This window comes from Triturus cristatus, chromosome 7 (assembly GCF_964204655.1).
Source record: "Triturus cristatus chromosome 7, aTriCri1.1, whole genome shotgun sequence".
Lineage (NCBI taxonomy): Eukaryota > Metazoa > Chordata > Amphibia > Caudata > Salamandridae > Triturus > Triturus cristatus.
In genome coordinates this window covers 1,881,398,280-1,881,416,190 of record NC_140590.1, presented here as the reverse complement: position 1 = coordinate 1,881,416,190, position 17,911 = coordinate 1,881,398,280, and the positions used below count along the sequence as shown (strand labels likewise).

The 17,911-nt window shown below is 49.6% G+C and overlaps 1 protein-coding gene across 5 annotated transcripts in view; it reads right to left on the bottom strand.

Moving 5' to 3' along the window:
* CLCN1 (chloride voltage-gated channel 1) overlaps positions 1-17,911 on the bottom strand; it is a 1,161,279-nt gene that overhangs the window by 319,067 nt on the left and 824,301 nt on the right. For all 5 annotated transcript variants that reach the window (XM_085620355.1, XM_085620357.1, XM_085620356.1 and 2 more), the window contains exons 3-4: positions 7,654-7,785; positions 3,964-4,092 (exon numbers count right to left, since the gene is read on the bottom strand). In XM_085620355.1, the coding sequence (XP_085476481.1) occupies positions 3,964-4,092; positions 7,654-7,785 (261 nt within the window). The remainder of the gene's footprint in view (positions 1-3,963; positions 4,093-7,653; positions 7,786-17,911) is intronic.

Sequence of the window (17,911 nt, the reverse complement as noted above, 5' to 3'; positions counted from 1 at the left end):
AGTGGGAGTGAAGTCCTGCCTAGTGCAGTGAAAGTGTGCTGCCGAGTGGGAGTGAGGTCCTGCCTGATGCAGTGAGCGCCTGCTGCTGAGTGGGAGTGATGTCTTGCTTATGCAGTGAGCGCCTGCTGCTGAGTGGGAGTGAGGTCCTGCCTGATGTAGGGAGCGCCTGCTGCTGAGTGGGAGTGAGGTGAGTGCCTGCTGCTGAGTGGGAGTGAGGTCTTGCTTATGCAGTGAGCGCCTGCTGCTGAGCGGGAGTGAGGTCCTGCCTGATGCAGTGAGAGCTTGCTGCTGAGTGGGAGTGAGGTCTTGCTTATGCAGTGAGCACCTGCTGCTGATTGGGAGTGGGGTCCTGCCTGATGCAGTGAGAGCCTGCTGCTGAGTGGGAGTGAGGTCCTGCCTAATGCAGTGACTGAGTGCCAGCTGCTGAGTGGAGTGAGGTCCTGCTTAATAAAGGTGACATTACTGGAGTTCTGTTTCTGGGATGAGGAGATGTACAAAGTAATCTCCGTCGTGGTGGCGGAGCGACGCCCATGATGAGTGATTACTGAAAGGTTTATACCCGGGAGAAGGAAGAAGCGACCTTGATGCATCCGCTCGTAAAACATTGGCCGCCTGAAATAAATGATGTTCTGCTCGCTGCCAGCAGGTGGTGCAACGGAGCTAGAAATTAATTGAGATGTTGTTCCTAAAAGCGATCTGCACCCATGTGATAATCTGCTCATCCCTTATTGATGGTGCAATTCGCGATCAATCAGAAAAAGGGTTTCTTTTGATTTTGATTGGTTGTGCGTTATTAACGACTCGCAGTCATTTGGAACTCTGAGGGGCATATATACAAGGCCATAGCGCCACAGAAGCGTCACTTTTGATGACGCTCCGGTGGCCCTTTAAACAAGTCCATTTCTACAAGGTCCGCTCGGCCACTTGCGTGGCTTAACACAGCCTTGTAAATCTGGGCCTCCGCGGCAAGTTTTCTGTGGCAAGGGGGCGTGCAGCGGGTGTTCCTGCGCGTTCCCAGCAACACCTATGGCTTTTTGATACTTCTCTATATTTACAAGGATCTGTAAATCTGAGGGCACACCAAAAACTAACCCTTCAAAAGCAGGCGGCTGCTGCCCTGCAGGAATCCGATGTCCTGAATTTATTCCGGTACGAAGTGACGAGACCAGGGGACATCTTTACATGCAGTGGGGCGGTGGGGGGGGGGGGGGCTGAGGGATGGTGCGAAGGATAACTGAATACGAGGGAAAATGGTAAAACCTGCAAATGTGTGAAATCGTCCGGCTGCAACATTCACATTTTATTTTACTTATATTTGATATGGAATGCAGAGGACAGTGAGATAAAAGCAGCAAAGCACAGTGAGACGTGGACTCTAAAGCGCAGTGAGGTATTCACTGTAAAAGACATTGATATATGGGACTTTAAGGACAGTGAAATCTGTCCTGCGAACGAAAATATGATGTGGACCGCAGAGGACAGTGAAATGTGAACTGCAAAGGACAGCACGATGTGGGCTGACATGGACCCTGCCTGAGGTGAGGACTCCAAGGGGCAGTGAGACTCGCACTACAAAGGACAGTGAGACATGGACTGCAGAGGACAGGATGACATGGACTGACATGGACAGTGAGGTGTGACTGCAACGGACAGTGAGACATGGACTGCATAGGACAGGTGGACGTGGACTGACATGGACAGTGAGGTGTGACTGCAGAGGACAGTGAGGTGTGGACTGAGAGAGACTGTGAGGTGTGGACTGCAAGGGACAGTGAGACATAGACTGCAGAGGACAGGTGGACGTGGACTGACATGGACAGTGAGGTGTGACTGCAACGGACAGTGAGACATGGACTGCAGAGGATAGGAGGACGTGGACTGACATGGACAGTGAGGTGTGACTGCAACGGACAGTGAGACATGGACTGCAGAGGACAGGAGGACGTGGACTGACATGGACAGTGAGGTGTGACTGCAACGGACAGTGAGACATGGACTGCAGAGGACAGGAGGACATGGACTGACATGGACAGTGAGGTGTGACTGCAGAGGACAGTGAGGTGTGGACTGAGAGAGACTGTGAGGTGTGGACTGCAAGGGACAGTGAGACATAGACTGCAGAGGACAGGTGGACGTGGACTGACATGGACAGTGAGGTGTGACTGCAACGGACAGTGAGACATGGACTGCAGAGGATAGGAGGACGTGGACTGACATGGACAGTGAGGTGTGACTGCAACGGACAGTGAGACATGGACTGCAGAGGACAGGAGGACGTGGACTGACATGGACAGTGAGGTGTGACTGCAACGGACAGTGAGACATGGACTGCAGAGGACAGGAGGACATGGACTGACATGGACAGTGAGGTGTGACTGCAGAGGACAGTGAGGTGTGGACTGAGAGAGACTGTGAGGTGTGGACTGAAAGGGACAGTGAGACATAGACTGCAGAGGACAGGTGGACGTGGACTGACATGGACAGTGAGGTGTGACTGCAATGGACAGTGAGACATGGACTGCAGAGGAAAGGAGGACGTGGACTGACATGGACAGTGAGGTGTGACTGCAACGGACAGTGAGACATGGACTGCAGAGGACAGTGAGGTGTGGACTAACAGAGACTGTGAGGTGTGGACTGCAAGGGACAGTGAGACATAGACTGCAGAGGACAGGAGGACGTGGACTGACATGGACAGTGAGGTGTGACTGGGACTGCAGAGGACAGGAGGACGTGGACTGACATGGACAGTGAGGTGTGACTGCAACGGACAGTGAGACATGGACTGCAGAGGACAGGAGGACATGGACTGACATGGACAGTGAGGTGTGACTGCAATGGACAGTGAGACATGGACGGCAGAGGACAGTGAGGTGTGGACTGACAGAGACTGTGAGGTGTGGACTGCAAGGGACAGTGAGACATAGACTGCAGAGGACAGGAGGACGTGGACTGACATGGACAGTGAGGTGTGACTGGGACTGCAGGGGACAGGAGGACGTGGACTGACATGAACAGTGAGGTGTGACTGCAACGGACAGTGAGACATGGAGAAGTGTGGCTCAATGGTTAGAGCGGCAGACCCTGATGCAGAGGTCTGGCCCGGACCAGGGTTCAATTCCCGCCTTGGCGGGTCTTGGGCTCAATTTCCCCGGGCCTGATAATTCTCGTCTTGGTGCCTATTCTAGTCATGGGTCCCACTCTGCAACTCTGGGCAATAGCTTGCCTAATCTCCACAACGGCCCCCACAGCGCTAGGATGCCTGGCTTCACCTTGGGGGTGCCCAGAAGTGTGCACTTCACAGGGAAAGGCCAGGAAGGGTTCCACAGCGGTATGTGCACAGCGCCTGAGAGACCCTTTCGGGGGTGAGCGGAGCGCTATATAAATGCACTACATTTACATTTTACATTTACTGCAGAGGACAGTCAGATGTGGGCTGCAAGGGACAGCGAGATGTCAACTGCAGAAGACAGTGCAATGTGGGCTGATATGGATAGTGAGTTGTGCGCTGCAAAGGACAGTAAGATATGGATTGTAAAAGACAGTGAGATGTAGAATGCAGAGGACAGTGAGGTGTGGACTGACAGAGACTGTGAGGTGTAGACTGCAAGGGACAGTGAGACATAGACTGCAAAGGACAGTGCGATGTGAACTGCAGAAGGTAGTGCGATGTGGGTTGACATGGACAGTGAGTTGGGGGCTGCAAAGGACAGTGAGACATGAACTGCAGAGGACAGTGAGGTGTGGACTGACAGAGACTGTGAGGTGTGGACTGCAAGGGACAGTGAGACATAGACTGCAAAGGACAGTGCGATGTGAGCTGCAGAAGGTAGTGCGATGTGGGTTGATATGGACAGTAAGTTGGGGGCTGCACGGGACAGTGAGACATGGACTGCAGAAGATGGAGGATGGTGATAAACCAGAGAGCACTGCCCACTCAAGCCTTGTCTGCCACCAACTCACCAATAGCCTGCGGAGACACAAGGTGGCAGAAGAGGGCAGCAAAGAGGATGAGCACCAGGGGGTAGGAGACCCAGGCCAGGTACTGCAGGACCACGTTGTCACCCATCTGCTTGAACATCCACTTGTAGGCTGTGAAGAGAGGCAGAGACAGGGGAGTGAGGATTGCACGCATAGCTCGAAGAAGAAGGGGTATACACCCACTATATCCGACCCCACTGTATTACATTTATAGCTCGTAGCGGAAGGGGTATACACCCACTATATCCTACACCACTATATCGCATGTATAGCTCATAGCCGAAGGGGTATTATACACGCACTATATCGCATGTATAGCTTGTAGCAGAAGGGGTGTACACCCACTATATCCTACCCCACTATATCGCATGTAGAGCTCATAGAGGAAGGGGTATACCCCCCACTATATCCTACCGCACTATATTGCATGTATAGCTCGTAGCCGAAGGGGTATACACCCACTATATCACATGTATAGCTCGTAACGGAAGGGGTATGCACCCATCATATCCTACCTCAATATATCGCATGTACAGCTCATAGCCGAAGGTGTATGCACCCACTATATCCTACCCCACTATATCGCATGTATAGTTCATAGCGTAAGGGGTATACACCCACTATATTGCATGTTTAGCTTGTAGCGAAAGGGGTATGCACCCACTATATCTCACATATAGCTCGTAGAGGAAGGGGTATACACCCACTATATCACATGTATTGCTTGTAACGCGAGGGGTATACATCCGCTATGTTTCATGTATAGTTCATAGTGGAAGGGGTATACACTCACTATATCATACATATAGCTCATAGCGGAAGGTGTATACGCCCGCTATATTGCATGTACAGGTCATAGCAGAAGGGGTAAACACCCACTATATCACAAGTATAGCTCATAGTGGAAGGGGTAAACACCCACTATATTGCATGTATTGTTTGTAGCAGAATGGATATACACCCACTATATCGCATGTATAGCTCGTAGTGGAAGGGGTATACACCCACTATATTGCACGTCTAGCTCGTAGTCGAAGGGGTATACACCCATTCTATTGCATATATATAGGTGCTACCGGAAGGGGTATACACCCTCTATAATGCGTGCGTTATATCACAAGATGACAATATTATGTCTATTACATCGAGCAATCAGTACTGCAGAAGGTAAGTAATGCAACAGATAATGGAAGTAGGAGGGAAGTAAGAATAGTAATGTTGCACTTACCTTGTGTTGGCGTAGTAGGCAAAGCACTGGATGCAGCATTACTGTAGCTGAATTGAACAACCTCGATATAGTGTCCTACAGCTGTGGAAGATACTGAACAGGAAGGTGGAGCAGAGGGCTGATGTGTACTACCTGGGTGCAGGTATGAGTGTGTGTGTGTCACTCTTCAGGGCTGGGATGGATTCCCTTTCTGCAACAATGTGTGTGTGTCTGTGTTTTGATTCAGATCACTTTTGTGTCTTTACAGGGTGTGTGAAGGGTTTTGCTCCTCAGCTGTGAGGACTGGGGTAACTTGCCTCTGATGACCCAGGGTCCATCCTACAACGGCTCTGCAAACTGGGCTGCGTAAAACCCCCTTCAGCACCTGACTCCTGGTCGTAGCGATGGCAAGCGGCCACAGCCTTCTCAGTGAGGCTAGTGTGTGGTACAACAGGCTCATCATTCCCAGGCACCCAACAGAACAAAAGCATGATTGTCCAGCACAGTACTTATCATTGTTAGAAAGCCCTCCCTTCCCACCCCTGGACTCGAGGGCATTAACACCACCCAGTCTCTTGATAGTCATCTCACCTCACGTCGGCCTCCCTGTGTGTGTATGTGTGTGTGTGTGTGTGCACAGTGTGCATGTGTCTGCAGTATGTGTGTGTGTCTGTCTGTCTGTTGGACTTCCTTGGTTAAGCAGTGCCTGTGTGAGAAGAAGGTCCCTCCTGGGTTGGGCTTCTTTGGTGGAGGAGCGTGTGGGTGGAGGTCTGTTCTGTGTGCAGCTCTAGTTGTACAGCAGTGTGTGTGTGTGTGTTTGTGAGGTGGAGGGATATCTCCTCTTCCTTGGTGAAGCAGTGTCCGTGTGTGGGTGTGTGAGAAGGTGATCTCTCATGTGGGTGGCATTGTCTTCTGTGTGGCACCAGTAACACACGTGTGTGTTCACATGCATGTGTGTGAGGAGGAGGTATGTATCCTTTTCCTTGGTGTTGGAGTGTGTGTGTGTGAGAAGAAGGTCACTCCAGGGATAGGCTCCTTTGGTGCAGGAGCATGTGGGATGATTTGTCTTCTGTGTGTGGTGCCAGTTACACAGCAGTGTGTTTTCAGGTGTGTTTGTGTGGTGGAGGTATGTCTCCTCTTCCTTGGTGAAGCAGTGTGTGTGTGTGTGTGTGTGTGCGTGTGTGTGTGTGTGTGTGTTTGAGAAAGTCTCTCCCGGGATGGGCTCCTTTGGTGGAAGAGTTTGTGGGATAAGCTGTCTTCTGTGTGTGGTGCCAGTTACACAGCAGTGTGTTTTCAGGTGTGTTTGTGTGGTGGAGGTATGTCTCCTCTTCCTTGGTGAAGCAGTGTGTGTGTGTGTATGTGTGTGTGTGTTTGAGAAGGTCTCTCCCGGGATGGGCTCCTTTGGTGGAAGAGTATGTGGGATGAGCTGTCTTCTGTGTGTGGTGCCAGTTACACAGCAGTGTGTTTTCACGTGTGTTTGTGTGGTGGAGGTATGTCTCCTCTTCCTTGGTGATGCAGTGTGTGTGTGTGTGTGTGTGTTTGAGAAGGTCTCTCCCGGGATGGGCTCCTTTGGTGCAGGGGTATGTGGGATGAGATGTCTTCTGTGTGTGGTGCCAGTTACACAGCAGTGTGTTTTCACGCGTGTGTTTGTGAGGTGGAGGTATGTCTCCTCTTCCTTGGTGAAGCAGTGTGTGTGTGTGTGTGTGTGTTTGAGAAGGTCTCTCCCGGGATGGGCTCCTTTGGTGCAGGGGTATGTGGGATGAGCTGTCTTCTGTGTGTGGTGCCAGTTACACAGCAGTGTGTTTTCACGCGTGTGTTTGTGAGGTGGAGGTATTTCTCCTCTTCCTTGGTGAAGCAGTGTGTGTGTGTGTGTGTGTGTGTTTGAGAAGGTCTCTCCCGGGATGGGCTCCTTTGGTGGAAGAGTATGTGGGATGAGCTGTCTTCTGTGTGTGGTGCCAGTTACACAGCAGTGTGTTTTCAGGTGTGTTTCTGTGGTGGAGGTATGTCTCCTCTTCCTTGGTGAAGCAGTGTGTGTGTGTGTATGTGTGTGTGTGTTTGAGAAGGTCTCTCCCGGGATGGGCTCCTTTGGTGGAAGAGTATGTGGGATGAGCTGTCTTCTGTGTGTGGTGCCAGTTACCCAGCAGTGTGTTTTCACGCGTGTGTTTGTGAGGTGGAGGTATGTCTCCTCTTCCTTGGTGAAGCAGTGTGTGTGTGTGTGTGTTTGAGAAGGTCTCTCCCGGGATGGGCTCCTTTGGTGCAGGAGTATGTGGGATAAGCTGTCTTCTGTGTGTGGTGCCAGTTACACAGCAGTGTGTTTTCACGCTTGTGTTTGTGAGGTGGAGGTATCCCCCTTCTTTACTGGTGCCTGAGACAAGGTTCTTGCCAGAGTTACTCTGTGTTTGATTGCATTGTACCCCGAATGCTGAATGTGACCTCCTCCTCCCGCCCCACCAGCCTCGGCTCACCCAGCAGGCTCTTCGCACTGGCGTAGTCCATGCTCCAGCTCACCAGCGCCATCACCAGCCCCAGCAGCACCAGGAAGATCCAGTCCTCACCGAGCTTCCGTATAATGTACTTTTGCACCCGCCGTGCACAGTCTGTGGGGAGAGACAGAGGCCTTGTTAGTTCTGGGCATGCAAGGCAAGTTGTGGCCAACTCTATCCCTCTTCTCATTCTCAATTTCACTGTCAAAACTTCACTGGTTCATTTCTGGAGGGCATGTCTGCAGCTTAAGCGATCAGTTCTGGAAGCTGTCTCTCAAATACTTGTGGCTAGTTGTAGAAAAGTTACCTGCAGCACAGTGGTTACCTCTAAACGTGCAGCCCTCCAATGGCTTTTGAATCCAATTCTATAGATCATATCATGAGTAATTTAACAAAATCTAAAGGCTACCTCTGGATTAAACATCCCACCAGGAGTACTGTAACCAAATCTAAAGTCTACTTCTGCAGTACAGATACCATCTGGAGTAACTTAACCAAACCTAATGATTACATCTGGAGTATGGATCTCATCTAGAGCACTGTAACCAAACCCAAAGTCTACCTCTGCAGTACAGATCCTGTCTGGAGATCTAAAGACTATCTCTGGAGTACAGATCACATCTGGAATCAAACCTAATTATTAAATCTGGAGTGCAGATCACATCTGGAGCAATGTAACAAAACATAAAGACTACCTCTATAGTACAGAGCTCATCTGGAATATGGATCCCACCTGGAGCTCTATAACCAGTTCTAAAGGCTACCTCTGGAGTACAGATCCCTTCTGGAGCATTATAACCACATCTAATGACTACATCTGGAGTACAGATCTCATCTGGAGCACTGTAACCAAACTTAAGACTACCTCTGGAGTACCAATCCCGTCTGGAGCTCTGTAAACAAATCTAAAGTCTACCTACGGTGTATGGCTCACATCTGGTGCACAGTAACTGAACCTAAAGACTCCCTCTGGAGTACAGATCACATCTAGAGCACTGTTACCAAACCTGAAGACTACCTCTGGAGTATAGATCACATCTAGAGCACAGTAACCAAACCTTCGGGCATATCATCAAGGGCAATATCGCCGCCTTAGCGTCACTTTTTGCTGCTAAAGCGGCAATATTTTTATCGCCCTATCAGCAAGCTGTGGCTAACAGCTGTTAGCGACGGCTTGCTGGCAATAGCGCCTGTGTAATTGCTGCTTTGAATGTTAGCGATAATAATCGCTAATGACATGCAAAGTAGGCGGTCCATCTGGAAACAACCCTGGAAAAGTCGCTAACCGCACAACGCGTGTAAGAAAGTGGGTTTCTGTTGCAGTAACCCCCCCCTTTTTTGCCTAATAGCTGATGCACTTTTCCTTGTTGTGCCCTGGGCTCCTGCCGATCAGGTGCCCACGGCCTCTGTTCCTTCCCTAAAAACTGCCTAACAGCCAAAACCCAAATTGGCAAACCCTGGCCACATGTCAGCCCCTGGTAAATGGTACCCTAGGTACCCAGGGCCTTGTGACCAGGAAAGGCCTCTAAGAGCTGCAGCACTCATTGTGCCACCCTTAGAGGCCCTGTACCCTAACACACACACACTGCTCTTGCAGGCTGAGTGTCTGGATACAAGACAAAACAGAGAGTCGACATGGCACACATCCCTGCGTGCCATGCCCACAACCTACACTGCCCTGGCATACATCAGCCACCCCTCTAGCTGGGTGCCCTATGCCAGTGGTGTGGGCACAGAGGCAGGAGCCCTGTGCCCCTACAGTACCCAGGTCCATTCCTGGGTCCTGTGAGTGCAGTGCTGCCAGCTAAGACTGAAGACTGAGAAGTTTGGTATCAAACTGCTCAGAACATTAAATCCACACTGATGCCAGTGTGTGATTTAATGTACAAAGCACCACAGAGGGCATCTTAGAGAGGCCCCCTGAAACCTAAACCTACAATCCACGTCTGTTCTGAGGCTGCCTAGGCTGCCACACAGCAGACATGTTGCTGGACCCCTGGGTAGGAGAGCCCCTGCTCTCCTGGGTCTGCAACAATGCACATCCTGGGCGAGGTGCTAAATCTCCTCGCCAGGATGGGCAGGGGGAAGCTTCAAAGGCATGCCGCCTCTGTGAGCTTTCCCAGGCCACTGCAACCCCCCACTCTGGCGGGAAGCTTGGCCGGAAACCCCAAATAAGGACAGGGGATGTGCCAGCCTGCCAACCCCACCCCTCAGGTGGGGGAGGTGAAGCACATCTCCGGGGCTCTCGCCATCTTGAAGATGGGAAGCCCTGCCCAATCAGGACTAGGCTCCTGCCCCCCTCCCATAGGAGAGAGGCAGGATAGGGGGTGTACCCACCCCAGGACAGGGACCCATTGGCCCCTGCCCTTCACCTACCTGTAACGCCCCTAAATCTAGTATTTAGGGGCACCCTGAACCTTCCTTCCCCAGATTCCAGATTCAAAACTACAAAGAGCAAGAAGAAAGAAGACCTGCCCTGCAGCTGCTGAAAAGAGGAAGACACCAACTGCTTTGGCCCCAGCCCTACTGGCCTGTCGACCCTCGAACCTGCTCCTGCTCCAACCCGACATCTCTTGTGGCCAGCAACCTCACCAACCCCGGAGGACATGGCTACCTTTTGGCTCTAAGCCCCTGGGACTCCCATGAGTAGAGGCTCTACTCAAAACCTATCTCTAATCCCTGGCAGTAGCCCGGAACCGCGAACCCAGCACACTCTGCACCAGCCAAGCCTGGCCAGTGCCGGAGTGAACAAAGACCCTGAGGACGACCCCACGGCGACTGTGACCCCGAGTCCGGCACCCAAGGACCTCCCTCGACACTCCTGAAGAAGCTTGCAGCCTCAGAACAAGATGCCCCCCCCAACCGCGATCAACAGAGGGTAAGATTTCCCGACACCAAAAGGCACCCCTGCACGCGGTGCACAACGGCCCTCTGTCCCCAATCCCGGGGTACCTACCTATCCTCCAACTACCCAACTTACCTCTCGAAGTGGTGGTGGCACCTGAAGAGTCCTCGTCCCCGAGCTTGCAGTCTTTTTCTAAACCGGAGATTTCCCATTGAAATCAATTGAGCGCCCGAAGGCTCAAAAGCACTCTGCACCCAGCCGCCCGAGTGGCCCTGGCAGTGAAAACTCTACACCTACCTACTTCCCCACTTGCCCTGAGTAAGTGACCAGGAGCCCAGCTCCCACAGCCGTGTGGCTTGCCAGTCAGCAGCCACCAACCAAGGCCCCCCCATCCCTCATAGGATAACATTGGGCCTAACTCTCTCTGCACCCGGCCGCCCTAGAGCCGCTGAGGGTGAACTAACTGTACCTACCTGACCCTGGGAAACCCCTGAGTCTATGCCCAGAACCTCAACTCTGCCAGTCGAGTACTTACCCTTAAACCGCAAACTCTATTTTCCGCATAGGGCAACATTGATTGGCTTTTTCCTGAAATTTCTTCTAAGTGTGGACTTTTCAAAGCTTAAAATATTCACCAAAAATCTGCCGAGTAACGAAAACGAAATTACTCACCTGCTCTTAGGTGAGCTCCCAGTGCTGGATCTTGGTGCCCAGCACTGACTCTGAAAAATACTTACAACTGTACTTACCCTTAACTCAATTTTCTTCCATAGGAAACCATTGACTGTTTTTCTGTGAAATTTCTTGTAAGTGTCAATTTCTGCAATCTTTAAATATTCTTCAAAAATCGTATAATATCTGAAAACGTAATTACTTACCTGTTTTGGATAAAGGTTCCAGTACTGAGTCTAGGCAGCCAGTACTGGAGTACAAAAGTAACGAGAACATACTGTGCCTGCAACTTGAATTTTCTTCCATAGGGAATCATTGACTGTTTTCTTTGAAATATTTTCTAAGTGTCAACTTTTAAAATAGCTAAATATTGTTTAAAAATCATTACAGTACCAAAGTCGACTTTCATCACTTGATTCTGAGTACTGACCCAGGACTGAATCTAGGATCCAGTCCTGGAATTCCAAAAGTAATCCTAAAAGTGGAGAAGTGTGGCTCAATGGTTAGAGCGGCAGACCCTGATGCAGAGGTCTGGCCTGGGACCAGGGTTCAATTCCCTGCCTCGGAGGGTCTTGGGCTCAAAAATTCCATGGACCTGACAATTCTTGCCTTGTTGCCTATTCCAATCATGGAGTCCCACTCTGGACAATAGCTTGCTTAATCTCCACCACAGCCCCCACAACGCTAAGGATGCCTGGCCTCCACCTTGGGGGTGCCCAGGAGTGGACACCTCACAGGGAAAGCCAGGATGGGTTCCACAGCAGCATTCGTACAAGCGCCTTGAGACCCTTGCAGGTGAGTAGTGCACTATACAAGTATCAATTTAAAGTAATCTGTGGCAAATAACATGAAACTTCCATTGAGCTCCATGCATTATTGTGTTTAAAATAGTGTTGCCTATTGCAACCACTTGTAACTGTTTACAAAAGTCAATTACATCTTGCAAAAGTATTTATATAAAGCATCTCATTCTGAGAAAGTATATTTTAATTCCAATTGTTGGTTCTAAAATAAAACAAGCATATATTTTTTATATATAAACCATTGGCCTAGAGTTCAGTTATTGAGTGTGTGAGACCATTTGCTGACTGAGTGTGTGCAACTAATGCTTTAAACTGTCCTCTGATACTGCCTTACTGCTCGACCAAGCTACCACTTTAGAGAGTAAGGTTATATCTAACTTTAGCCTCTGTCAAACCCTTGGGGACTGTGGACTCTGTACTCCCTGTACCTATTTGGGAACAGTATATACAGAGCCACTTTCTCACATCGCGGTATCATCAAGCCGGACCCTGAATCCCATAGCGACATAAAAAACAGAGCTAACCGCGGTTATCTGCTAAATGTCAGACTTAGCTATATTTTTAATGGGAGGTGGATTCTAAGCCTAAATCCACACCTCCCAATTAACAAGGATTCCCTTAACGCTTGTACTTGCATCGCTGGATTTCCAGCGCTGTTCCCTCATAACGCCGCTATTTCCGGAATTTGTATCGCCGTGGAGATAAGCGTTGATAATAACGTGTTATCTCGGCGATTAATTCCGGCGATAGCCAGCGTTATGCAAATTCGCGCTCTGTGCGCTCTGCGTTGTTTATCGCAGTTTGTTGGTGATATGCCCCCTAGAGACTACCTCTGGATACAGATCCCATCTGGAGCACTGTAAACAAATCTAGAGACTACATCTGGAATACAGATCCCATCTATAGCACTGTAGCCAAACCTAAAGACTCCCTCGGAGTACAGATCTCAACTGGAATAATGTACCCAAATCTAAAGACTACCTGTGAAGTATAGATCCCATTTGGAGCACCATAGCCAAACCTAAAGAGTACCTCTGCAGTTCAGTTCCCATTTGGAGTGCTGTAATCAAACCTATCGACTACCTCTGGCATACAGATACCATCTGAAGTACTGTAACCAATCCAAAGAATACCTCTGGAGTACACATCCTGTCCAGAGATCTAAAGATGACCTCTGGATTAAATCCGTAGTGCGGATCCCATCTGGAGCAATGTAACCAAACCTAAGACTACCTCTGTAGTACAGAGCTCATCTGGAGTATGGATCCCACCTGGAGCTCTATAACCAGTTCTAAAGGCTACCTCTGGAGTACAGATCCCTTCTGGAGCATTATAACCAAATCTAATGACTACATCTGGAGTACAGAGACCATCTTCAGTACTGTAACCAAACCTAAAGAGTACCTCTGGAGTACAAATTCCATTTGGAGTGCTGTAATCAAACCTAGAGGCTACCTCTGGGGTCCAGATCTCATCTGAGGGACCATACCCAGACTTTAAGACTACCTCTGAAGTACAAATCCCATCTGGAGTATTGTAACCAAACTTACAACTACCTCTGGAGTACTAATCCCGTCTGGAGCTCTATAAACAAATCTAAAGTCTAACTATGGTGAATGGCTCCGATCTGGTGCACAGTAACTAAACCAAAAGACTCCATCTGGAGTACAGATCCCATCTGAAGTACAGATCGCATCTGGAGTACAGATCCCATCTGGAGTACTGTAACCAAACATAAAGACTACATCTGGAGAATGGATCACATCAAGAGCAGTGTAACCAAACCTTGAGACTACTTCTAGAGTACAGATCACATCTAGAGCACATTATCCAAACTTTGAGCCTACCTCTGGAGTACGGATCCCATCTAGAGCACTGTAACCAAACCTAAAGACGACCTCTGTAGTACAGATCTCATCTGGAATATCCCACCTGGAGCACTATAACACTAGCTTAAGCCTACCTCTGGAATACAGATCCAATCTGGAGCACCAAACAATGGGCCCAATTCACAAAAGTAATCTGAGACAGCATCCTAAACTTACTACTTTTGGTATTCACAGAAGGCATTTAGTAGTAGTAACATTAGGATTCCTAACTTTACTACTACTAAACTGAGACAAAATCCTAACTTTACCACTTTCGGTATCCACAAAAGGCATTCAGCCAGGTCCCTTGGCTATTCATTTATGATATAAGGGTCATTGCTTCACCAAAGGCAGACCGTTGGGCACCTCATTCTAAAGTAAGGTGATGGGGAAGCTCAAAACCGTCATGCCCTCTGCAAAGTGTCGCCCTTTAACTACATCAATTACCAGCTTTCTGACAACAGCAATGGGGGCAATAACAAGCGAAATTGAGTCTGTAGAGAAGAGGAGAGACTGGGGCAACACAAAGAGCCTTAGATAACAGCGTATCAACGGAGATTTACCCTGAGCCTGATCTTGCAGAGGAGCATGCTGGTGGTGGTGGTGATGGTAACCATAAAAGTAAAGATCAAGAAACAGGGATCCCAGCATCTAATGGCATGAAGAAACGCAGGAATGTAGCCAACATTAGCACCACCCATTATGGGGGGTTCTTGGATACTTTAGGCCCTCTACCATCTAAAAAATGAAAGGCATGTGGTAAGTCCAAGAAAGACGCACTGCCCCTGATAACACAAAATAAAATGGTGGTGTCTCTCCCAAGGAGAGCACCAAGGGTTCAAGCTTCAGAAACTGTTACTGCCACCGTTATGGGCCCAAGGATGCTGAGCCCATAGGTTATTCTGTACCTTTATTTTACATCTCACCAGCTCGTTGGAGGTTATCATTAAGTCAATTCTTGAACCACTTGTTGGGGTGTTAAACAGCATCGATGTGTCCCTAAAAATGTTAATCGGTTCTAATGTTTCGAAGATGACCTCTGGCCCGGGCACTGTTATGAACCCCATCACCAATTCTAATCCTGATACACCCCAGGTAACATCTCTTCTTTTGGCAACCCCAGCTCAATATAGTCCCAGTAATACCCCCAGATTCTTCAGACTGTAACACAACAAGTCACACTGCCAACAATAGACACCAATATCATAGGTGCTGGCCGGACAGGTGCAACATCTTCGCAAAAGGAAGACTGGTGCGCCAAACACTATTGTCAGCCACCATAATACACATAGGGGGATATTCTCAAGAACGTGTGAAAACTACCTCTAAAGTAGCTTAACGCAACTCTTCACATCACAGTCTATCGTGGGAAAATAACACCGTGGTAACGCGGCATTCCCAAGCAGGCAGCACCATGGGATAGGCTCACGATAACACGTTGAAAGTCCGCGACACAGTCAAGGCGACGCCGCCAAAATGCGAAGCACAAACGCAAAGAAAAGCTGCGATGATGCCGAGACCATGTAGCGGATGCAGGCTGGAAGGATGGCTGCCACGGCTGAACACCAGCGAGATGTAGCTGGGATCTTCCATGCCTTGCAGATCCTCATCTTGCCATTGCTGCCACAGAGCCTGTCCCAGATAACTGTAGCTGGAACTTCGACACACACATCTCTGCCCCCTGATGTGTCTTTGGCACACAGTGATGCAGCCCTTTCACCTTCGCACCCTGATGTGTCAGTGGCCCAGAGTGATGCTGCCATAACACCACCACACACACCTGTCACACCGGACACAGAAGACGTCTCAGAGGAGTAAGATGTGGTGGGTAATGACTGTGTGAGGAAAGAGGAAGTAGCATCCATACCCGCCACATGGCCTGTCCCTGCCTGGTTCAGCCCCATGCATCATGCCCTGGAACAACACATCCCACTGTCCCACGGAACACTCTGCGACATTCACCTGGACCCCGACACAGCCTGCCATATCTGCTCCTGTACCAATCACACAGCAATCCGGCTGTGGACTGAACTCCTCCACTTCCAATTAACTTTGCATTCCCCCAAGGACTCTGGTTGGCCCACCACTGGGCAACCATGTCATGTGAGCTTGTACTGGCCAAGTACTCCTCCGGCTCCGAGACTCCCCAGAATGTGAATAAACATTCCAAATCACACGGATGTGTCATTTCTATGTTCACTTACGTGTACAAGTATGGATGAATGGAGGGACGTTGATTGCACTGAAAGGTACACCCTGGTGAATGTCATCAATGCACATGTTTGAGCCTGACCCACATGGCCAATTAGATGAATGTGAAGGTGTGAACTAGCTGTGGCCTCATTGCACATGAACAACAATCTTGCATGTCCCAACGTAGCCCCATGTCCATGGATCATATAGGGCTGTGTGTGTAAAAGTCAATATAGGTAGCCCGCCTGAAGGAGTGTCCCCCATCACATGTGGCTACAGTACATCTCTTCGCATGATGTACTCACACACATCAGTGTGGACACAGCCTGTTTTAATGGATCATATTGATCCACATGGCAAGAAGTTGAACACCATGCTCACATTGCTGAAGACACGTAAGAGCACAGGTCTACCAGCAACTATCCCAAACACAATGTGTGGCTCACAGTGGCGGAGCTGCCAATAGGGATTCACCACCTATGTACCAGAGACAGTCTGTCCCTCCCTGTGTACGGACAATGCTCATTGAGACACACAATGTCTCAAACTAATCGACACTCATCACAGTTGTACACTGGTGAAGTTGCGTAGACTTTATTAGCATGTGCGTGTCAGTATGGGCAAGTGATGGGACACAACAGGCAGACAGATGCTTAAGACACTTACAGGCAGAATGGGAACGTGTCGAGGTGTAAGGAACGGGGTGGCAAAAATGAACACATATCCTTATGGTTGGCAATGGTCTCAGCCCACCTTGCCTTGCTGGTCGAGTCATGTGATGTTTGGTGTCTGCTCATTGCCCCGTGTCCGGGGACACGACTCACCGCCCATGGGATCTGCATGGAGCTGTGCCACTGGACTGTGCCGACTGTGTGCTATGATGAGAGTGAGCAGGTGAAAGGGACCAACAAGGTCACATGTTGTGGTACATTGCCATGTGTGTAGTCTCCCTCCAGCAGTATGTCAGATTTAGGAACGTTGCCAAGTGACGCTGTGCAGCTCCGCCCATGGGGCTGCAGCACCTTGCACAGGTGTGTGACAACACGCGTAGGTGCATGCACATGCATTCTGAGTCTGGGCGAATGCAGACATATCCACTGTTGTTCTGGCTTATGTGACCATTCCTCCACGATGCAACACTGTGTTGGGACCTGTGCTCTGGGTGTCAGTCAGTTGTGGCTGCAGGAAGGTTGTTACTCGTCCATGAATGCGAGCGCTGCTTCATAGGCAATCAGTTCCAGAAGTATGTCATTCTCGAATTCAAGGAACACGAGGGAGGGCCAATCCATTAACTGGTCCGGACAGATGTACTCCGACCACACTGTTTCACCAATCCGCAACACAGCCCAATAGGGGAGCACCTCGATGTGGTCACTGAACACGATGACTTGTGCAATCTCCCATCCACTGCTGCCGGCACAGACACCACATATCAAGGCATCCCATTCCCGGGTATCCCCGTTGCACTCCTGTTCGTGGGACAACAGGGGACTCACACACAAGTCATAATCCAGTTCAGCTACCGTTGTGTTGGATAGGCAGACCTCCATGGGCCACTTGAATGTGCATGATTGACAGTGGAACCATGGCTGGACGCATGTGACGTACGCAATCCGGAAACTCTCTGCCCATTAAAGCCATCATTGATATCTATAAAGCCCGTTCATGTGCTGTCACTCTGTATGATGCTGGAGTTTGGGGCTTTTGTAATATCAAGGGCCTACAAAGAGCTGAGAACACGTTCATGAAACAATTGTTGACAGTCCCTAAAAGTACCACCACCACCATCTGTCACAGTGAACTTGGTGTGACCCCATTGTCTTTTCGCATACAACTAGCTCCTTTATTGCTATGGCATA